The 23,633-nt window shown below is 37.7% G+C and overlaps 3 protein-coding genes across 4 annotated transcripts; all 3 read right to left on the bottom strand.

Moving 5' to 3' along the window:
- Positions 1–2,508: 2,508 nt before the first annotated feature.
- On the bottom strand, positions 2,509–3,743 carry LOC137953905 (EPIDERMAL PATTERNING FACTOR-like protein 2). Its single transcript, XM_068801454.1, has 3 exons — positions 3,198–3,743; positions 3,087–3,121; positions 2,509–2,976 (listed from the first exon to the last, which is right to left on the bottom strand). Exons 1-3 carry the CDS (start codon positions 3,298–3,300, stop codon positions 2,734–2,736), a joined length of 381 nt encoding a protein of 126 aa, XP_068657555.1. The 5' UTR covers positions 3,301–3,743; the 3' UTR covers positions 2,509–2,733.
- A 10,538-nt stretch (positions 3,744–14,281) lies between these two features.
- LOC137953568 (probable glucuronoxylan glucuronosyltransferase F8H) lies at positions 14,282–19,045 on the bottom strand. 2 transcript variants are annotated; one of them, XM_068800997.1, is made up of 7 exons: positions 18,662–19,045; positions 17,437–17,583; positions 17,167–17,231; positions 16,665–16,788; positions 15,307–16,058; positions 14,801–15,219; positions 14,282–14,724 (listed from the first exon to the last, which is right to left on the bottom strand). In XM_068800997.1, exons 1-3 carry the CDS (start codon positions 19,013–19,015, stop codon positions 17,190–17,192), a joined length of 543 nt encoding a protein of 180 aa, XP_068657098.1. In that variant the 5' UTR covers positions 19,016–19,045; the 3' UTR covers positions 14,282–14,724; positions 14,801–15,219; positions 15,307–16,058; positions 16,665–16,788; positions 17,167–17,189. The 2 variants fall into 2 exon arrangements, with proteins under 2 accessions (XP_068657098.1, XP_068657099.1); XM_068800998.1 differs by lacking the exon at positions 16,665–16,788 and having other exon boundaries at positions 15,307–16,053.
- On the bottom strand, positions 14,853–16,813 carry LOC137953466 (uncharacterized). Its single transcript, XM_068800880.1, has 6 exons — positions 16,781–16,813; positions 15,832–16,053; positions 15,701–15,749; positions 15,307–15,359; positions 15,076–15,219; positions 14,853–14,936 (listed from the first exon to the last, which is right to left on the bottom strand). Exons 1-6 carry the CDS (start codon positions 16,811–16,813, stop codon positions 14,853–14,855), a joined length of 585 nt encoding a protein of 194 aa, XP_068656981.1.
- Positions 19,046–23,633: the final 4,588 nt, after the last annotated feature.

Raw genomic sequence — 23,633 nt, 5'->3', positions numbered from 1 at the left:
GACATGCTAAAGAAAGGATCATGCAGGCCCGGCTGGATCTTGATCTGGACATTGATGATCTTCATCTTAGTTGTAAATATGAAGCTGGTAAATATGCAGGATGCTTTGTTTTTTATTCTTTCTTCGTTATTCATTCACTTACAGTGAATATTGAGTAGCAGCGTAAACCTGATGGAGATCACTTCCTACATCACACAGAAGGGTCAAATAAGAAGAATCGAACCATTGCAGTGTACAATAGATTTCCATTAAATGAAAAATGACAAGAAGAGGGATTTTCTATTTTACACTCGATCTTCTTCCTGCAAAAAAAACTGAAAATATGGTCTGTCACAATGGAGAGGACAACAAAAAGCTGCCTACTGTACACACGGCATCAACATTGAGTAAAAAATGGTGATCGACTGGGTTTTCATCATCTTACTACAGATTTCGGAGAATGCTGATTCTGATTATTGATCCGTGATTTTTCTAATTCAGACATACAAGATTTTAGGTATCTGAGCATTGGTAATACAAAATTCAAAACTTTTGCTATAATTTAGATTGATTTTGAAGAAAGAAGAAGTTTTTTAAACTGGAGAGAATACAATTATGATAAGATTTTAATGTTGTCTTGTGATTTTTAGTTATTTCTGGTCTTGCTCGGTCTATTCAAGACATGGACATGAAGACTTTATTTTGAGCTGAAGGTGGAATTCCGATTTAATGGCGAGTATCTAAGGCATCCATATATGCTCCTTGATTTGTTCACTTTTATGTTAGTTCTTAGTTTCTTGTTTGGCTCTTATAATGAATATTGAAGCTTCTTCTCCAAGTGTATTTTGTTTTGAAATATGTCGGGCTCTGTTTTCATTAGCAGCTGCCTCGACTGGATCTCCCAACGTCGTCTCAATCGTTGATGGCGACTCCAATGTGATATGAAAAGCTCTTCCCTAGTGCAAATCTCTGGAAGGGAGACGGAGCAATCGTAATGTCTTTTACCTCCTCTCTGTCTGTAACAAAAGCCAAGCTTTGTGATTCCGAACTTTTGGCTTCTTGCCAGTAAAGGTGTAAAGCTTCTCTCTAATCAACTTCAACCCAGTTGGTGCCACTGGAGATTTACATTCCTCGATCGATCAAAGACCTCTGCTTTTGCCTGTCCCGCACCCAATTATTGCGGTGATGGGAACTCGTCCACAGCGAATTATTGAGATCCCAAGATTCAAGAACTGGGCTCTTTCTCGGCTTTTAACAGTGCATGCAACAAAATGCATTTAGAACGCGTCTTTTGATTCATTCTTGTTTGTCACTGTGTCTTGCCAAATGAACAATCCTAATCAGCCGATAAAGAAGTTACGTGCATCGGGGAGAGGAATTTGGAATTATCTTTACCCACAATCCGTTTAGAGCTGAAAGACGCAGAGGTTCCTAATTTTGTCCGATATGTCAAATTCTTTTCTCTGCTCAATCTTCTCCCTTCTCACCGCGACGTCACTGTGACCGTGAATTGAACCACATCGTCCAAGAAACTATATCTAAGATCGAAAAGAAGAATGGAAGTCTAATTCAAAAACATTTTCTCAAAATCAATTATTATACTGAATAACTCTGATGGAGTTGCGAGCTGCTGCATAGCCTTTCTCCAGAGCGCGGATTTACAAGAGATAAGGACACTTTTTGAGGTTTGGCAATTTTGTAGAAGGGGAATTCTACCTGGACCCAGGACGAGATTGACCGGAAAATGTCAGCTCTCTCGCTCATTAATGTATTAATGGACACATTAAATGTTCGATGGAATACCTCCAAAAAAACTGCTCAAAGAGCACTAAACAGCTCATTAAAGCCTGCCATTTTAGCTGAAATGCGGAGTCAACCTGTTCGCCGAAAGAACTCAAAGACTTAACAGCTTCCGAGCGGAAAATATTTGGTGTTTGCGAAGGCCACTTCTGCTATTTGGAGAAATGGATAATGGGTAGGAGAGAAAAGGCAGGTTATTTTGTTTTCTCTACAGATTCAGGTTATAGTGACGACTGACAAGACACTTCATAGAGAGTGAAAAAGCCAAATAAATACGCACATCTCGTGATCTTACAGGCCTCATGTTTGTGTAACAACCTCCCTCTCCTGCAGTTATCTCCATTCCCTCGTTACTTGCGCCTGGTGTGGCGCAAGGAAATGGCCTGAATGTGAAATCCTCCCAGAGTGACAGTTTTTTCCAGTAAAAGCAACAGAAGAGAAAACAAGAAGACATCGAAATTCGGAGGATGGGAATACAGATGTGGAAGTGAAAGTAAGAACAGAATGAGTGGATGTTAGGTATTTATTACTGGGTGGTTTCTGTATCTTGTTATGATGTCGCTTATGGTATCAGTAATAAATATAACCCTGCAAGTCGTGAACTCCCACCGACCTCTCTTCAAGTCTTCATCTTTTGTACTAGTCGCATAGCAAGCAAACTAACTATAGGAAAAGCCAAAGGTTTGCGCTGGTAAGTGGAAAGCGAGTTTCCTTTCTTGTGTATTAATAATGTATGTGAGAAGGAGGGGACAGACACTAGAACCAGATATTGGAGAATAGTCCAACACAAGCCTCATGCTCCAGGGAACCAAGATTAGATTCAATGCAACAGCACATTAAAATTTTAAAAAAGAAAAGAGTACAGAGAGGGGGATAGACAAAGAATGTTCATGTTTATCAAGTATTTCTATCCACAATACAAATAGGTTTTTACACTTCCTCCATGGTTGCCAGTCAGGGATTCAAGATCATGTCTCCACATTTGCATTTCCAGTTCATGGGCTTATAGTTGGAGGTGTCTTCTCCTCTTGAATTGATTGTGGAAATTAGTGAAGAGTGTCTCCTTCCACTCTTATTCTGGGGAACTGCAGGGACTTGAACTGCCTCACAATGCCCGCAAGAGTTGCACCTTCTTTCACAGCTCGGCGGCCTTGATCCAATTCTAGCTCTCACTAGCATCTTTTCCTCTTCTCCCACCTGTAATTCGATTAAAACCATTTGATAAATTCCACCTACAGAAACAGTTTAGATGTAAAAAAAATGTAACCACAGAATTTAAGGACATTAGTGAAATGTGTTTCTCTTACCTTGCTTGCTTCAAGCAGTTTCAGATTTACTCTTCCTGCAAAAATCAAGCGAGTTAATTTTAATAAAAGAGCAGAGAGGAAGGTCTGTCATTACAGATAAGAGTCACTTACCTTCTGCCGCAAATCTAAAGGTCGAAGACCCAAAGAGTATGAGACACCCCATCAGCAGATAGACAAGTCTAAGAGTGGAGATAGGGTTGTAAACAGAGGCCATTTGTAGAGAGTACTTCTCAAGTATGGATGGGGTAGTGGAGAACGAGAGACTGATATTATATAGAGGAAGGCGATGAAGAGCAATCTGAAAATTGTCCTATGTAAGTTCAGTAATTGAATGCGACGACAGCCAAACAAGCTCTACCTATCAATGGAAACATCAAGGACACGATCTGCAGAAGCGCAAAAGAAGAGAAAGAAAACGGCCTACGCGTTGGTGTATGAGCCCCCAAACAGTAACCAGTGGCGAAGAAGAGAATGGCAGCAACTACTAGGAAGAGAGACGGGGAGAGACGGAGAAAGAGAGAGAACGAGGACCAAAACAGCAAATCGCTATACCCCACGATCCGGCCTGCGGATTCCCGCAAAGAGACATGAAATCACAGCTGGATTTCCTTCCTCTCCTTTCTTATTTGCTTCTGTTTGCTTGTGGTGGTTGGTCTGAACAATCCCAACCTAACACGCCAAACCTCCTACAGAGAGAGCGAATATATACGAGTGACTTGCTGTTTTAAAAGTCCAATAACGGGGAAAACAAGATCTCGCATGGCTTTTAGCCTCTCCGTAATCCAAGTTTATCAGGCTGACATTTTCATGCGTAAGAAACTGCTGAAGAGAAATGCTAGTGTGAGAAAATGCATCAATGAGACTCGGAAATACTTTGACATCTCCCCGGTTTTGAAATCGGTTTTCATGATTTTTCTGTATCAGACGCGTCTTGCGGTTTGTTCCAGGTCATTTATTGCAGACATACACAAGACAGACTCAGTCTCTCTCCTCCTCCTTCGTCCTTCCCTCTGGGATCTGTGGGGGTTGGGAATATCTTTATTTCCCAAGAAAGATGGCTTTCAGTGTCAGAGAAGAGTGCGCACTGGTGGCCTTCAATGGAAACAGCAAGGTGCAAGGTTGGAGAACTGTGGGAAGAGAAAGGAAGAGTTGGCAACTGAAGCGGTTTTCCATGAATCTTCACGCAACCTCATCTTCAGGGAACAAACCGTTAGACGTTGGAGATGTTTGGCTTGATTTTCAGTTGATGTAGAACGTTCAATCTCAATTCTGAGATGAGGAACAAAAGGAAAAGATGTTATCGAGCGTCGTTTTGTCTGAGGTGAACCCGCGATAGCCACCCAAGTCGAGATGGATATCTCGAATCGTTTTATTCTCTGGGTTTCGACTTTCCCGTCATTCCCTCGATCCATCGGTTCATCAGTCCCTCGATCCATCAGTTCACCAGTTCATCGGTTCATCGGTTCTGCACAGCATTTGAAATGTCTTTGTCTCTCAAGCTTCGTTCATCAAATCAATCAATCTTTATTCTTCGATTTCCATATTTTACTTTTTTTTTCTGTGCAGTGATGGGATGTGAAATAGCCAAATGAAGATTTGAGCACATTATGATATGATATCGATATTTCCACCCATTCAACAATATCTCACATTCTATTCGAATTACCCAGATAAGGGTGAGAGTAGCGAATAACAGATGTGTTGCTCACTTGCTCTCCTCCTCACGCTTGAACCAAATCGAGGCACAGACGTCTCGAAGGGGTTAAACAGAAATAGGGAAATCCCCCGGTTACTTGTGAAACAGACGCACAGCGCTCGATGCAACAGTAATGTCACTGAGCTTCTCCGTCTCTCAGCCTAGATTTCAACGTCTTCGTGCAAAAGTCCCGATTAAAAATCCGAATCGACCCGATTGGGATATGAATGTCCTCGCCAACATTAAAAATAGGAAATCTTGTCACGGAACGTATCGCCGAGTCGACAAAGAGAGCAGGTCTCGTTCAGTCCATTAAATGAAGGGTTTAGCAGCGGTTTCCCGCGGCTGACACAAAGAACAGACGTTCGTCGGTGTCAATTTATTTGGTGCAGTTTCTTAATTTAGTTATCCATTAATGATGTAAGGTGTGGGTGAGAAGAAGAAATCAGTGTTGAAACTTGAAGGAAGGACCAAATGCATTTCAATAATGTTTGAAGCAATCCCTCTGGAAACGTCTCCCTGAAATTCAGGTTTAGCAACAGTAACAGTTGAGAAAGAGATGGCAGAAGTAACTAGAGTCAGAAATGAAAGAGCAAAGCAAGCCTTCTATATAGAACTTCTAAGCCCAATGATGGGGGAGATAGCTAATAGACCTATCCATTCTTCCCCGACTAAGAGTAGGCAATTCTTGAATGAATCCTTGGAACTCGGTTCCCGTTATGCATGATCAAACACTTGGCCAGGCTAAGGGCTTCAATTCGAGAGGTAAACTCGAGAGAAACTTGGGGTTATGCTAGAGCTCAAGTGGATAGTGGAGTCAACTTCACACTAACTTGAGAGCAATTTAGAATTTCAGTTTAAATCACATTTGACTTAAAATGAAGTTGAGTTGACTCAAAATCACCTCAAGTTGAGTCAAGGTGCACTTAGAGTTGACTCTAGGTCAAATATTAGAATATGAATTTTTTTATTTTTTTCTCTTAGTGTATGTGCACCAAGTTAGAGTGACCATACAAACTTGGAGAAGTCAAATAGAGGTTCGACTGAAAATTCCAAAATCTGCAATAAAAATTGACATTTAACACTCATGAAGGTGTTTCACTTAACTTGTCTTCTCCATAACAACTTTCTTCCAACATTAACTATGAAATTGTGACTGTGCATCTCCTATCTTTTAATTTTTTTAATCAAAACATTAGGATCTATATCTAAATACATTGATAAAACTTTTAGTACCATATTTTTTAGTTACCCATTTGGTTATCCGTCAATATTATAGAGCTTAATACGATTTGAACCATTAGGTTAATTGGGCAGAATTACTTCCATTATTCTTGCCGAAGGGAAGAGACACCTCCTCTTGGGCCAAAAGGAATAGGAGTGGGACTTGGGGCTGGGCACTACGTCAGGTTTTGTGTGGAACCTTATCTTACCGAACTCAAAAAACCCAAGGATAGGTTTGGAGTTCCACCCCACAAGTCTGGGATGGGGCAAGAAAAAACCCCAGCCAGGTTTTGGGTCAATTACGAGTTTCTCTAAACACGATCCACGATGAAGGGGCTAGGATACAAGGATGTGTAAGGGCTGCACCGAGGATCTGAGGTCAAGGGATAGGGCAAGATTAGGACGGGGACAAGGTTGAAGGAAAGAGGAAGTGGGTAGGGACGTTTTGGGTCAATTACGAGTTTCTCTAAACACGATCTACGATGAAGGGGCTAGGATATAAGGATGTGTTAGGGCTGGAGCGAGGATATGAGGTCAAGGGATAGAGCAAGATTAGGACGGGGACAAGGTTGAAGGAAAGAGGAAATGGGTAGGGACCGGGTTGAGTTTAGGTTTTTTAGGTCGATGTTCAAGTCAAAGGTCAGGTTTCTGAAACCTACCTCGACTTCACCTGTGTCCACCCCTAGCGGGACCCCTCTTGATCCTCTTCTTTTCGTTACTGCTTTGAAACTCTTAAGAACGTAGAGACAAGAGAAGATGGAGCAATCGGGACCCACCTCTTAGATGCCCCCAACTATTTTGTTTTTGAAAAATAAAAAATAAAAAAAGAAGATATTTTAGCAATCTTATATTCCAATCGAGTTAAATTAATAGCTTGGACATGATTATCTATTATATTCAAATAATCATAGATTCAAATAAAAATAAAGCATCTAAGAAATTCGATTTGAAAATTATTCACACTACAAAATAATTATAACTTGCAAGTTGCAAATTATATATAAACCACTTTACTCTATGCTTAATTTTGTCAATAGAATTAGGTAAAAACCGACATAAATACGAAATTTTGGCCAATCTTAGAAAATTTCACATCTACCCAGTTCTAGACTAGAGGTCTTTTGAAACCATGGTATAAATTGATTCTATTTACATGAACTAATGAGAGTCTTATGTTTTATAAGGTACTAATTATTTTAATAAATCAGATCTTGCTCTACACTAGAGCCCTTAGATTGATCTAGTAAATAAAACTCTTTTTATATAAAAAAAATATGTCTGCTTAGAGCATCATGCAGCCAGCCATTTTCTCAAAGGCACCTTGAAAATATCAGACGTAATTGATTGCCAATGCATAGTACATAGTGAAAAAATCTTATAATATGAAGAAAATAATCAAAAGAAGTCAAATCTTGAAATATCAACATACCAACTCTCTAACAACACTCTAAGAAGATTAGCAAAGTCTCCTGGGGCTTGGATGATACTCAAAAAATCCTATTTTTGAACTATTATTGTTTTTTCTCAAACATTAAGGTGTCTCTCTTGGATGTGCAAAAAAAGTTGACATGTTTTGGAGGCAAGGAAGACATTTGAATGTTCAATTTCCGCAAGCCATTAGGAGGTTTCCAAATTTGGACTATTTTCAAAGAAAAGATCATAACTTTTTCATTATGAGTCTAAATCAAGTGAAACTTTTTCATTAGTTAGTTACACGATTTGGCAACCAATAATGTGCATAGGCGTGATCTTTTTGACTAACCCATGTAACCTTAGGAGTAGTTTTAGTCAGAGATAAACATTTGTTTCCTATCTTATTAGTTTTAAGTTAGGCAAATCCAAATTAGGTTAGGACTTTTCATTTTTTGGCTACGTAAACCTATATATACCTCTCAAGGACGTGAGACATGGAATTGTCATGTTTTGAATTCATAAATAAAATAAAAATTAAAAGTTTTATCTCATCCTTGAAGAAGCTTTCCATCGAGTAGTTTTTCAAGCTTACATGGATCAAGCCTTATTCAAAGTTTATATCCAACCAAAAACCAGATTGACGTGGCTGGTTTTTATTTTGATATGAGGATACCTGAGGATTGGTTAATCCCCTTGATTGTTCCCATTTTTACCTCTTCATTTAAACCCAAGGCAACCCCTTGTCTAGGGTTCTCTTTCTCTTTTTCTTTCTTTGTCTAATAATTCAGCCTTATGGCTGAATTGTGTGATTTTTTTCTCACCCTTGCAAACACCGCTTTATATCAGTTGGTATCAAAGCTTTAAAGATCCAAAACACCTACAACACATGCTATCACAACCAAAAAAAAGAGAAAGATCTTTGATAAGAGTGAGTTTGGGACAAGGAGGAAGGCAGATTAAAAAAAGGAAGAAAAACTATGAGAATAAGTTGTGTCCTTTATTGAATTCACATAGGTTTTATATAGGCATAGAATGAGAAAACAAAAAGCTAAAAATAGGATCATGATAGACTAAGAATAACATTACCCACAATGAGACCCCTTCATGGTCAAGTGCTTGTGAAATGGCTCATATCTACGGATCCTTGTCCGCAAGGATAAAATCAGGATTGGCCTTAGTAAAGCGCCACTCATTCTTCGACTGGTGAAACAATCTATTTCACCAAGATTTTAGACTTTGGACTGTATTTAACCTTGTTGATCACACGTTGATCTAATATGACTTCGAGTTGTGGCAGGATGGTTGAAGTATACGAGACAAGGGGGAGTTGGGTAGATGTGGGAGTGACTGGTCCCAAATGTTTCCTTAACAAATTAACATGAAACACATTATGGATTTGAGAACCAGGAGGCAAAACCAATCTATAAGCCAGCAAACCAACTTTCTCAATGACTTACATGGACCAAAGAGACACAGGGCGAGCTTCATGGAGGCCCGAAAAGCCACAAAAGTTTGTTTATAGGGCTGTAGTTTCAAATACACATAATCTCCCACAATGAATGAGACCTCACGTCGGTGTTTGTTTCCTAGCTCACGTAGAATGGCATCACAATCACGCAGGTACTCATCTATTGCTTGGACGTAGGAAGTGCCTAGTACATAAGTCAGCAGACTTGGAGGCAAAATGCCGAAAATAACTTCGAAAAGTGTCATCTTGGTAGAGAAGTGAGTGGATGTGTTGTAGCTGAGCTCGGACCAGGGAATCCATTCGAGTTATTTACGCAGCTGGTCACTAGCAAAACATCATAAATATTGCTCCAAGGTTCAATTTACAACTTCGGTTTGGCCGTCAGATTGGTGTTGGTAACTTGAGCTCATACACAACTTGGTTCACTGCACTTGGAATAATGTTTGCCAAAAAGAGCTGACAAACACCTTGTCCTAGTCGCTAACAATTGATGTCGGAATACAGTGGAGTTGACCCACATTGGCGATAGTTACAATAGTAAACGAGTGTTTTAAGGCAACGAAGTGGGCATATTTCGTCAATCAGTCTACAACTTCCATGAGGGCATTATATCCATTAGAAGATGGTAACCATTCAATAAAATCCATCGAGACATCGGTCCACATTTTAGTAGGGATTGGGAGTAGCTGAAGCAACCCCGTCAACTTCATACAATCAGTTTTGAACCGTTGACAGACATCACTTTGTTGCAAAAATTCCTTCACCATCCGACGCATATTAGATAAAAAAAATCTATGCTTGATGCAAGAGAGGGTTTTATGAAACCCAAAATGCCCCCCCAATTGGTGACACATGACAATCAACCAGTATCTTTGGAATTAAGGGTGAAGTGAGGCTCAAATAAACCTTGCCTCTTCTAAACCACACTCCATCTCGTTGGAGTAGTGGTTTGATTGGGAGGAACCTTTTTTTTTATCAATTCTTCATTAATGAGTCATGTTGGATTTCCTTTTGAAGCACTGGCCACGAATCGACATGTGGTATAGAGATAGATAAAAAAAGGAATTCAACTACACGTGATAAAGAATCAACACCTTGATTTTCAGGTCCACATTTATATTCGATTTCGTAATCGTAACCAAGTATCTTTGGCAGCCATCTTGTTTGTGCTAGTGTAGTAATTCGTTGCTCTAGTAGGTACTTAAGACTTTTTTGGTTGGTGTGAACCGTAAATGGTTTCCCAAGCAAATAGAGAGCCACTATTTCTTGATATGCCTCTGGGCGATTGTGTTGGGTAAGGATTGCCCCGAGGCCGATTCTGTTTTCATCACACCCAATCACAAATCTTTGAGTGTAGTCCATTCAATGACAATTTGAATTTTGGCTGGATCCATTGACATCCCCTGCTCCAAAATTATGTGACCCAAGTAGTCGACTTGTAAAACATTGAATCAACATTCGATTCTTTTGCAAATAAACTATTAGTTGATAGGATTTTTAGAACCGTTTGCAAATGTGTGAGATGGTCTTCCCTTGAGTTTCAATACACTAGAATGTCATAAAAAAAGACCAAAATGAATTCATGAGGCTTTGGACACAGTCGAGTCATCCTAGTTGCAACTGTTGATTCACCGTAACAACTTTTGGGTACGTTGCAAAACCAGTTGTCGTTTCCTGCTAGATAACATCGGATTTTACGTGCGATTTCTAAGATAATTTTCTGTTTATATCTTAGACTTGATTCTCTCTCTGTTATTCTGGTGCTGGTTCTTATTTCGGAAAGCTCTTCACTGGATTTTTTCTTTTTTTGGAAGGTCTCTACTAGATTGAATTATTTTCGGGAAGATCACATTTCTATTCTGCGCCTGCTTGTTGTTGTCTCTGGTTTTTCCGCTCTATTCATGGAGGAAGATGAATACTAATGCAAAATTAAAAATTTCCTTTGGAAACCAGATTTAATCAGCACCTATCAAGACTCAGACCGGACCCGCCCGAGTCAACCCAGCAAACCTAGCTCGATTTCGACCCATCTCACTGCTGTTGAGCTGCACCAGCAGACTACGTCAACTCGGACCAACCCGATTGATCAACTCGGTTAGGTCAACCTAAATCGGCCCATTTTTTTTCTACCTTGGTTATACGGTCTAGGTCTCGAGTTCTATAGATACTTCTTTTGCGACTTGGCTATATTGGTATACTATTTGACTCGGCACGACTCGGTTCTTTGTCTCCGACTGGATTATTATTTTAAAGTATTGACAAATTTTTCTTTGGTCAACATATTATTTGGTGCAACTTCCATTTTTAGTGATGGACTATCTGAGGAATATTTTATAGGTTCTTTTATGAAGATTTTCATTATTTGGTACGTGTTATTGGGCCCATGCCCATTTCAACTTCTACTATTGTGTCTATTTGGCTAAAACATTATTATCGAAGAACTTCTCAATTGCTGATTTTTGTCAACATCGGTTATTCTAATGATGAAAAAACACATGGTGGCCCCAAAATATTATTTTCTGGGTGATTACTCGTTACCCCCTTTATTTGGCATTTATTACTCCTACCATTTGAGAGTCGGTGCCCTATGGAGAAACACCGTGATGGAGAAATTTTATTACACTTTTAAGCAATGCATATAGACCCACTATCTACGAAAGATAGGAGTGTACCCAACATCTAGCATGATTTATTTGATTGGAGTATGGAGCGATGTCTTATAACTAGGAGTGATTTTACTCTTACTTATATTATGCCAATTGGGCCTCTTGGAAGAGACCTCCAACTTGAGGGGGAGTGTTGGAAGATATGGTGAACTGCCATTTTATACTGGAAGATCTTATACACCATTAGCAGCAAGTTGGGTGTTCATGATGTTCTCACACCCCCAACTTGAGGGGGAGTGTTGGAAAATGGGATCAAACCTACACAACCAAGGAAGGCCCACACATCCAAGTGTGTTAGAAGATGGGCTCAAACCCATAAGACCAAGGAAGACCCACACATCCAAGAGATGTGGAATTAAGGCTCAAGGCCCATAGACCAAGGAGAAGGCCCATATGCTCACATAGTGATGGCAAGATGGTAAATAAGAGTCATCTCATAAGAGATCGCATTGATGTAATTAGGTTAAGTTCTAGGGGTATAAGTGTAATATTATAATTTCATTAATTTATAAACTGAGTTTCAGGGGAAGGGTTAGGATATAAGTCTATAACCTCTTCTTCCTCCTGTTTTCTCCCAATAGGTGTTTTTTTTTTTTTTTCCATGAGCTAAATCCATGGAGTCTTGAAAATCAACAAGCATCACCTAAAAGAAAATTACCTAAACAAAAGTGGAAGTTGTGGCTACACTTATGGGGTGGTACCAAGCCAAGCCGGCTCACAAACCGTTCGAGCTCGGCTCAATTCAGTTTTTAATTGAGTTCAACTCAAGCTCAAATATGAAAAAAAGGCTAGTTAAGTATAACAAGTTAAACTTGAGATTTTCCAAGCTCGACTTGTTAGCGTGTGAGCCGACTCATTAGCATATATTTTTTAATGAAAATTCCCTTTACTCTAAGTGCTCTCGTCAATTCCCTCTTTAGTTAGTTGATAATTACTCTTATTTACAAACCTCAAAGATGATCCATTGTTCAACCCTTTTAGGTCCCTCAACATCTAATGTTATTATTTATTTGTCAATAGAATAAACATTATTGATAGAAGTGTTTGCTCTTTCTTTTAAATCTATTAAATTGGTTATTATACATTAGTATATTCCATTGCAAAGTCTTGGACTCCTCTATGATCACTTGAAGTTCAATGGTGCTAAGTTCATTACAATATTCTCTTTATTCATTTTTGTAGTTTTAAATATAAGTTGGAATTCGAACTCAACTCAAGCTCGAGCTTATACTCAGTTAAAATTTTTGGACTGGAATTCAATTATAATTTTAGGCTTGAGGTTGAACTCATACTCCAACTCAAGTTCAAAGTATTCAGATAAGTTAAACTCGTATATATGCATATTTGAGCTTGGCTCAGGATGCCACCTCTAGCTTCACGTGACATACTGAATATAAACTTGGTGACACCTCTTGCTGAATTCAAATCAGGATCCGAGGCTAGTGATTGGCAAGAAAAACACGTAATACAAAACCCACGAAGATGAACATGTATTTTCCCGTGTGCAGCTTAGAGGAGGTCCAGATTTCGAGTCTGAAGGTCACTGTAAAGAGTAACTCTCAATTATTGGGTAATCAGCCGATCAAACAAGCCTGACAAACTGCATTCCTTTTACGCTCTGAAGGCGGCTTTTATCCTTTTCACAGAACTGTGGATTTCTGTAGTACTCGAGAGTCGAGTGGTTAGGTTTGGCCATTAATGATGCTTTCACGATAGCAAGTGCCCAAAACTGACCGACTGCTATATCCCAATATTTTATGTTTCGAATTTCTTTACTGCGGAGATATCACTCTCTGGTTTTAAACCCAGAAAGAAGAGCAGGTTTGCTGCTATGGTTTCGTGCTAAACAATTTCTACAATATTAGAGAGAACGCGTTTTTATGGTGGAGCAGAGACCGAATGGCATCAAGGACAAGATTTCAGAGGTGGAGGTGACTACGACGAAATGCATTGTTCTCCTAAATTTCTCTGATCGTTAAAGACTGAACACCACTTTCATGTTCATCTAATCCGCGAGCGGTTTCCAAAGACAAAACTCGGTCTGTCATAAATGCCAAGGTCATGGAATTAAAGATATCTAGTGTGTAGCTCATGATAAAAATTGAGAGCTCTGAGCCTTCTTCAGTGCTGATCCTAGATCCTGGCGAATAGAGAGAATTGAAAGTTACAGGAACACGATAAGAACAGGAGAGCGAATAAAAAATCAAAGATGCAGAAACATCAGATTTCAGAAGAGATGAAGTATGCCTAGCTGCATTCAACTCATAGTTGTGAACCACCATTTTGAAGCACTCAACAGGGTGTTCCAATTAATTACTCAAGCTGAGGAAAAGAAGTGGAGGCAACTGCATTTTCTATATTGTTTTTGGGTGTTGAAAGCTTAAGCTCTTTCCCTTAAGCTTCTTTGTCAAAGTTTATGAGAAGGGACTGAAGCTTCTAAACAGTTTTGCTTGGACCATGCTCAACAAAACAAGTATGGGGAGTTTTCATGGATAAGAGATTGACAATGTGCACTTGTTATATCACTTTCTTTGCTTACAAGAACAAAACGTGAGTTATTAAGAAGAAACGATGTTGAGAATCCAAGGAGCCCCTCTACTGCGCGACCTGTTCAGTCCTTGACCCGGCCAGTGCAACAGTTGGACGGTTTAAAGGAGCCGGCCGTGTTAAGAAGTTGATAATTAGCACTTCCTCCTGTGGAAATTGATGGACACAAATGAGGCCTTCTTTTCTCATTCATAAATGGCCGACAAACTAAAGGAACGTTTTAACTCTACAAATTTGTTTCAAGCCCATAAGCATTGATAAAATTTTATCAGATCTTACACAAGTAGAATGCTACACATATTGATGCAATGAAAACTCTTGAGGGATATGATAGAGCAATTACATGGGTCTAGCAGAGCTACACAAAATTGTCGAAGGAGAAGTTCCATGATAGGTTAAGGCAAAGGCATTGGCGGTTTCCATTTATGGAATTCAATCAAATCCCTGTTGACAATAGATCCATTATGCAACCAAAATGTTTCTGCTGATTGGTGGAATTTTCTTTCTTTCCTCTGAAGTTCCCATAAAATACCAAGCATTGCAGAGCAGGTGTAGTTTCTGGAGCATATACCCATAAGCACCGGAATTTTCTTCCATGCGAAATAATCTCTTCTATACGTTCATCTGGGCAATACTAAACTGGTAAGTATAGTGATGCAAATATGTTACTACAAGAGAATAGTATAGAGAATCAAATCACCTGGTATTGATTGCAGATAATCTAATAGTTCAGGATCTATTCGAGTAGAGGGCTACTTTATTGATATCTGGGTGTAATCAATAACATTCTGGAAAGGTAGTTCTACTTGATCTGATAAGATGACTGGCACGCATTCCTGTTCAACATAATCACCTAGTTTATACAGATACAGGTTGTCTTGTATTAGTTGTACACACACACACACGTGTTGAAGGTTTAGGGTTTAGGGTGAGTGTGTGTGTGTGTGTGTGAGAGAGAGAGAGAGAGAGAGAGACCACAAAGAATGATTCATAGAAGCAAAGAGTCCATGATGACTCGCCACGAGGAGCAAGGCAGAACTTTGCATTACGGAGATGCTGGAAGTATTCTGACTGTCCCAATTTGTCAGGCCCACTGAGCTTCAACTCTGGAGATTCCAACTGTTGATGACATCAGTATTAATATTTTCAGACAAAAGAAGGAAAGACATCATATAACCAAGGGATTCAATATGGTTGCCGGCTTACATGTATACCAAGTACCCTGAACAAGATACCAAGAAAGAGAAGAAAGCTCCCACCTGTTAAGTGTACATAATTTTTTTTAAAAAACTCATTTACAAAAAATACATGTAATATGTTACTATTACTTTTTTCATAAAAAAAAAAAAAAAATGTTACCATTACTTCCAGCTCTTAGCTGCAGGGCCCGGATCAGCCCACCAGGTGAATTGGACGAGGAGACTTGGTTGTCTACTACGCCAGAAATTTGAGAGAGAGAGAGAGAGAGAGAGAGAGATCTGCCTGTCTTGCTTGGTTGAAGAGCTAAAATCAACCAGGCTGACTAGGTTAATAGGGATTCTCTTTCTTTCTTTTTCTTTTTTTTGGGAATCCGATGGGGTTTTACTTTAAATCAGCTGACCTGGTGCTAGCACAGTTTGACCACCTGACAACTCATTAGGGTCAATGGCCTGGTTTGTTTTAAAAAATGGTTATCTAGTCCTTTCAGTAATAGAGGGCCTAAAAAGACAATGGGGAATAAAAAAAAACAACCTTATCAGGAAATTGCTTGGCAAGCTCCACCAATTGAAGACGACCAACCTTTCCTTGAGCATGCCCCAAGAAGTTTGCCAAATACTTTCTCTTTGATAGAGGCAAAGGTTTGACAACAGGATTCCCATACAATTGTGTCATTCCATCATCAACATTGCCAGTAATTATGATGTCTTTCCATGTGTTGAAGGCACTACTGTCTCGTTTGTCTGTGCGATCCCCCTATACTAAAACATGACCAGAAGTTACATTAGGTAACAGTATTCTCTCTATTGATCACATATTGCAAAAAAACAGGAGCTACTGACACAAAAAAATTAAACCTTGTGCTTTTCTAAGGAAACCCAAGTGTAGATGGATAGATTAACAGACAACTGCTGATGGCATGTCTAAAATGTGACAACATTCAAATAGAACCCTTGGGATTTGAAAGGATTCTAAGCATATGGATATGAAAATACAGAGTGTTAATGCACGTTTAATGATGGTTCTCAATATTTGCAATGTTTGTGGAACAACCAATAAGAGAGTCTCAAACAAAGTTAGATATGCTTCAATACTGGTTTAGTTTAGTAAAATTTCTTTGCAAAAGATTTGATGCTCAAACAGAACTGTGGCATACGATAAAACCCAACCAAACTATAGTTACATAGGAGCAATAATATAAGGTGCAACACCCCCGCCCCCACCCCCAAAAAAATGGTGGCCATTCATCGAAGATCCCAATCCAAAAGCCAAGTGTTAAGATGAGATTTTTGAACATAACAAAGGCTATAAACACATGTATGAGAAGTAGACCGGTAGTATTTTCCAAAGTTAGTGAGATTCTTAACTTATGTATTCACAACTCACTCCAAGTCAGAAGTAATTCATATTAGATTTGGTACATCAGGAGTAAGCATAGTGGATCTGTTCAAATACACAGCCCAAGAACGAAATACGTGAGCACCAGCACCACTGCAATTTTTGTAAAAGCAGCCATGTAAGAATACTTGGGCAAATTCATAATTTATGCCAAATTTAAACTCGATAGCAAAAACAATAATAGTATGTAGAAACCATTACTACATGCATGGCAACTTATCTTTTGCCGGTTCATAATCCAGAAAATACGCAAAATATTAAAAAAAATAGAGCACTTGAAAAGTATTCATAAAAAAAAGAATCCTCCAATTGAAAAAGAAAAGAAACTGACAATTTTGCTCCTAACACTAAAAAATTTGTGTCTAAAATAATATATGGCAAGTGCTATGCAGTTAGAGCAGGGTTTATTATTTTAGATACCTAAAGGTGAAAAAGCAAGTTTCTAACTCTAAAAAACAATAATCAGGATACCTAGGAAAGACAAAAATGTGATCTCAACCTCCAGAGCGATGGAAATATGGCATTTGATTTAGAACCTGCATGATAAAAAAAAAAAAATATTTCTTCAAAAACAACAAATTTTCTACTTCAAATCAAAGAATTACAGGAACCCAAATATAAACACTGCAATCGTTCGAGTAATTTGGCCTTTACTAAAAAACAACAGTCGATGAGAACCCACAATGTGATGCTTATCCATCGCATGGGATGGAAAATAGGTTAAAGTGATAGCTAGTTTACCTTCACATAGGTCTGGTTGATCTCCTTATCGTTCAAACCCCCCATCATGCGAGTGCATTTAACATAGGATGGAACAAAGAAAAGATCTGCTTGCTCTTTCCTTAAAGTCCGGAACTTTGACTTGAGAAGAAGCCTATGAATTTTAACCTTCGCAAAGCACAAAAAGGAAGCTCAGATTTGAAATCAAGAACATTAATTTAGTGAACAGAAACACAAATATCCTTAAAGTCCGGAACTTTGACTTGTGAAGAAGCCTATGAATTTTAACCTTCGCAAAGCACAAAAAGGAAGCTCAGATTTGAAACCAAGAACATTAATTTAGTTAACAGAAACACAAATATGTACCAGCTATAAGTTACATTGAACCTCAAATCTTTTGTAAATTGGCACAAATCTGACAATAGAAAGAATGAGATTACAAACAGGCAATAATGAGGAAAAGACAAACATTCAGCAAGAGTCCATCCAGTTTATTTTCCAAAGTAATCACATATTATGGAATGTGAACGACAACAATTTAAAGATGTCCATAGGAGCAGCACTGCTCTCTCCAGTCATACATTCAGCTCATACTACTTGGTTGGCTGGAGGGTAAAGAAGGGGAAGGGGAGGAAAAAATTCAAAACGGGAGGATTGGAATATAAGAACAAAAGGATGAGACAGGGACAATATTAATTTTCTTACTGACAAGCAGCGAAAGTAAGTAAGATCGTTTGAGTGGATTACGTTTAGAGGTTTGCTGTGGGAGCATGTCGCAGCTCAAAACATTACTCAGAAAGTTGTTTGCCTACTCTTAAATCAAATATCCTATTTTGGGTTAATCTTAAACTGTATGTTAATAGCTTCACACATTTCTAAAATATCAAGCATTTTAACGCAAGAAATGTCAATAACTCCAAGACTAACTACGGAATACTTTCCTTCACATTCTAAGGGACTAGATTCAATCAGTGGTCCATCTAAAATTGATGAATAACTACACTTAGTTAACAAACTCAGATAGACACATAATAGAACGAACCTAATATAATTTTGCCAATAAATTTACTTATAATTATCTTTCAGGGGACATTATACCACTTAGGGAAAGACCAACAATGTAAAAAGTCAACAATTCAATGGATTATATTAACAAATAAATAGAAAAAGACACCTTTAGTTCAGAAGTTACATTTTCATACCAGGAGAACTTACAACTCTCTCAAATACCAAAACAAGGACTGACCTGGGTTCCCCATTGCCCTTTCAAACACGAATCCGCTACAATCTGTCTGTCTCTTCCTCTCATCAATTCCTTCACTCCATCGATCTCGTCTTCTTCGTACACGTAGATCTTGAGAGATAGGTCAGCCCCGTACCCTCGAACAGGCCAAGATGCTGCTCCGTCACTGGATAGCGCAACCTCTGACTGCTTGGAATTCGTTAAGGATAGAGTGGATAGATAGCTGGAAGAAGAGAGAGATTGATCGTAGATGCGAGTGAGGAAGAAAGTCATTACGATGAGAGCTAGGGCGCCGATTTGATGCATTCGAGTGAAAGAAGCACCTGCAACGCTTCTGCTCTTGTTTATGATCACCATTGCCGCCGAGGACTCGACTAGGAGCTAACTACAGAGCATGTTCGAATATGTTGGTTACTGTGTTAAGTATTACACTCTCCGCACATTAATCGACTAATCGTTTTGGGATGACATGGTATCACAGCATTTCGAATCCCCACGCGCATATTTGGGACTTTGCATTTATATTTATATTTATATTTGGAATTGGCATCAAAATCCTTAGCTGACCATTCAATAGAGGATTTCCCGGTTTCAGCAACTCCGATCGAGAAATGGGTGCCAACTTTGCCGTTTACTCGTGATTAAATATTCTGATAATTTTGCTCATTTACTTCGGGGGCTAATGCATTGAAAATGAAAGTGAGTTATCTATTGAAAAAAAAAATGTGAAAATATATATATATATTTTTGTTAGTGTATATAATGAAAAGTATAAAGAGAGTGAGTAAAGCGAGAGAGCAAAATACCTAGGTAATTCACTTTTATCCGTCTATAAAAACACGTACTAACATGATTTGCCTAGTGAAAGTAATTCACTTTCACTTTTAGAGTGCACTAACTGATTTGCCAATGGGGTAGAGGCAATGTCCTTGCCCTTCTCTAAACCACGAGGGACATTAGAATTATTTGAGAAGGCCAATTGCCCATCCTTAAATGAAGTAGGGACCCTGGGGTCATCCTCCCGTGCCCTATCTATCAAATCATATCACTTTGTTTCAACGAAGAGGAGAAGGAAAAGGGTGCTACCCTACCCCTTTACCTTTGTATGTCATGAGGGGAAGAGCTAAGTAACATAAATGGGAAGAGAAAGGGGGCCCTTCGTCCTTTCACAACAAGAAGCCTCTTAGGTGACAAAAATAAGGAAAGAGGATAGGAAAATCCCCTTCATCTTGGTGTAAAGGAGGGTTTATCTCTCATAAGGCTCTCTAACTATTTTTATCATTAAAACTAAATTAAAATTCATTTATATTTAGCTTTTCTCTATTAAGTTAATTTGACAACTTGGATATTTTCTCGTGTCATGTTTGGAATTAAACTATTAAAAACCCGTATTTGAATATTATAATTTTTTTTAACCACATCTAAGAATACCTATTTGAAAATTTTATAATATATCGACCAACACTTTTCATGTAAAAGAACATTATAAATACAAGGAAAAAAGAGAGCAAAGAGTAAGTTCATTGAGAAATTGTTTTAATATCGAAGTCACCAATACACTCTCATTTTCAAAATAATGCCATGAGTTGTTAACAAAACGCTGAGCTTGTACTCCTATAAATTATCGAGGGAGTGTATCTTAGCTAGAGTCCAAGAAGGGTCTAGTTTGGTAGTGGCAACTGGCTTTACCAAGATGGCCATGCAACTCTAAACCTTGCCATGTAGCATCGTAACCAAAATCAATGGTAGAACTCTAAAATCTGTTTGAACTTTAAGGGAGTATTTTTGCCACCACAAAAAAACAAAATTATATGCAAATCAGTTTTCCTTTGTCAAATTTTCTCACTAATTTTTTTTTCTCTCTAACTAGTTTTTTTTTTTTTTTGTGTGTGTTTGTGTTTGTATCTCCATAATAAACAACCAAAAAAATAGGCATAATGTTTATGTTTATACTAGGCATGAGTAAAATTTTAAATAATATAAAATATAGTTGATGCAAAAGGTAAATGATCAAGAACCACTTTACTATTTTTTGGTTTATTTTTCCCATAGGTTCTTATTAGAGCAATAGAAAAATTATTATCTTCTATCTCTTTTACATTTCTTATAGTCAAGAAGAATCAAAAGAAATTTTTTTCCGCCTTAAAAAATAACACAAACACTAAAGTATTTTGGTCAAAAGATTTTTTTTTTAATAAAACATTTTTGCCTATGCTTTCCTATTGGCACAAAGACAACCTAATGAACCATTTTTATGTTGTAGGGAGACAAAATTACAAGAAAATCATTCTTTTAAGCAATAAGAGACTTTTGATGGAAGGTGCTCTCTTTTTTGGGTAAGAGGAGATGAATGAGATTTTGGGAGGGTCAGTCCACAATGAACTTGAAATGAAGTAAAAATTTTAGATTATTTTAAATGAATTGATTCAACTTTAACTCATCCTTGTGTGTTAATGTAGACGAGTTCAAGTGCACTGGAAAACAAATTCCAGTGTTAGTGCTCCAAAATGAAAAATATGATATAAACAAGAGAATGAGTAACTTTTTGTAATATAATTAAATAGAACATATACCTAAATAGATAATTAACCAAAATAAACATGGTTACTACACTTATAAGTGATTTAATGTGTAGTATTAAAATATATTATTAAACTAATTAATGAAAAACTATATTATATTACTTAATGATTATAGTTTATTATAAATTTATATAATAATTACGTGTGACTAGAATAAATTATAAAAAATAAATAAAATAAAATAAAAAATAACATAAGGGAATATTATAAAGAAATAAAATATTTTTTTAATAACATAAGATATAATTTAACATTAAAAATCACTAATTTAATACAATAAAAAATATATAAAAATGAATAAATAAATTATTTTATCAATAACATAATATATATTTTTACATATTATTAATTAATAATATATTGCCACAAAATTTAAAACCATTGGTTTAATTAATTATAGCAATGGGATAATTAAACCAAAATAATTTATCACATTTTTAATTTATTAATCTTTTAATTATGACTATTAAGTCACTAATTTAATACAGTAATTAAAAAATGAATATATTGAATAAATAAAAACAATTATTTTATAAATAAAAAATAGGATTATTTTACAAAATAAATATAATGAAGTTATGACGCTGGTTTAATATTTTTCCTAACTTAGGAAAAATTAAACTTGCGTCATCTTCCTCACGGAGCTGATGCGTCGTCTTCCTCACAATGCCGATAATGGCAGGATACAATAGCGGGCTAGCAGGCAACAACGACGGAGGCAGCGCTCCGACGGTATGCGGAGAGGGAGAAGAGAGGGAGGCCGAGAGGGAGAAGATAGAGGGAAAAAAATTCAGGGTAAGAAGGCTGAAAAGGGAGAAAAGCCGAGAGGGAGCAGAGAGCGGGAGAAGTAGACGAGAGAGGGAGAAGGGAGAAGAAGCCAAAAGGGAGAAGAGAGACGGAGAAAAAAAATTCGGGAGAGGAAGGCCGAGAGAGAGGGAGAACAGAGCGAAATGAGGAAAAAGTTTTCATTTGGGGGAGGGAGAAACCCTTCCCGCGTGCGATTCATGTGGATGATTTGTATAATAGGTGTAAAACATGATACCCCATTTTTGCTTGAAAATTACCTGCGTGATTCAAATGAAGAGGAGATAATTTTGGACTAACGGCCTAATCAAATGAACGGAGTAATGTACACGTAATTCATCTCTGCTTCATTTTGGACTAACCCCCCTAAGAACCGGGAAAGTGGCCTTTGGCTTAAATAAGGAATGTACTCAGAGAAAAAGGTTTACGAAGGTTCTCATTTTAAGTGACTAATTTAGACTAAACTAGTGGACCGACTTGGAGAGGGAATAGGACACTTTGTAAAAGGACTCGTGGGTGACTAAATGGATAGATGAGGACTCTTAAGAGACTAGCGTAGTAAAACACTCCTTCAACATGTAAGTCATCTAGATAAGCATAATTCATTTAAACTAACACTATTAGGATAGATTGGAACTGGAATAATTTTGTGAGATAAAACAATCGTATTGAAATTACTCTTGTCACTAAGTAGATCAATAAGATAAAGTGTGCACATGTAAATTACTAGACAATAAACAAAGACTAGACATGTAAATTACTCTGACAATTACCAAAGACTAGACATGTATATTACTCTAGATAATAACCAAAGACATGTTCATTTGCCTAGGTAGAACCTCCTCAGGGTAATAGATGGAGTTGGTTAGACACACCTTAATCGAGGACTATCCGTGTACTTACCTTTAAATTATCGATCAAGGCACCTTGGTTTAGTCAAAGCTAGATGAAGAGAAATTGTATGAATGGGATGATTGGAATGCTTTGAGAGGTTACATATTTATAGTGCTCAAGTAACCTACCTCAATAGGACTAATAGTTCTCATAATTTCTAATTTAAGCACCAAACAAGCTATCTTGTAGACTCCTCGATTCTCTTCCTACTCACGTAGCTTTTACTAGATGATTTCCTATTCCTTGAGCCTTACATGTACACATTCCTAAAAATAAAACTCTTGTTGTAAAAAATAAAAAATACTAAAACTAAATCTACTTCTACTTGTTTACTAGGCTACACACAAGATCGCATGCGCTCTTCACTCCCCTGGCCATCTTCCACAACAGGTCTGAGCCTTCAGAGGCCGAGTCTAGGACCGCAGTTGAAGGTTGCATCAAGCACAGGGAAAATGGATTCATAACAAAATATAAAGTGGAGAATAGTCAAGAACCAGCTTAATTTCAGGTTTATTTTTCCCTTTAATTTATATTGGAACAATAGAAAACACTCTTTTCTACTCACTTTTGACTTTTTCAAGCAAAAGGAATAAGGTGAAAAATTTCTCATCCCCATAAACTGGTACAAATGCCAAAATTTTGGTCAAATAATAAATTTTCCAATGGCATTTTTTTTCATGGTTTCCTATTGACAA

This window comes from Aristolochia californica, unplaced genomic scaffold, assembly GCF_029961685.1.
Source record: "Aristolochia californica isolate CCGP_79_NKW_82.1479 unplaced genomic scaffold, dmAriCali1.0.hap1 SCAF_16, whole genome shotgun sequence".
NCBI classification, from domain to species: domain Eukaryota; kingdom Viridiplantae; phylum Streptophyta; class Magnoliopsida; order Piperales; family Aristolochiaceae; genus Aristolochia; species Aristolochia californica.
The sequence above is the reverse complement of the archived record's forward strand: the minus strand, read 5'-3'. Positions and strand labels throughout refer to the sequence as shown.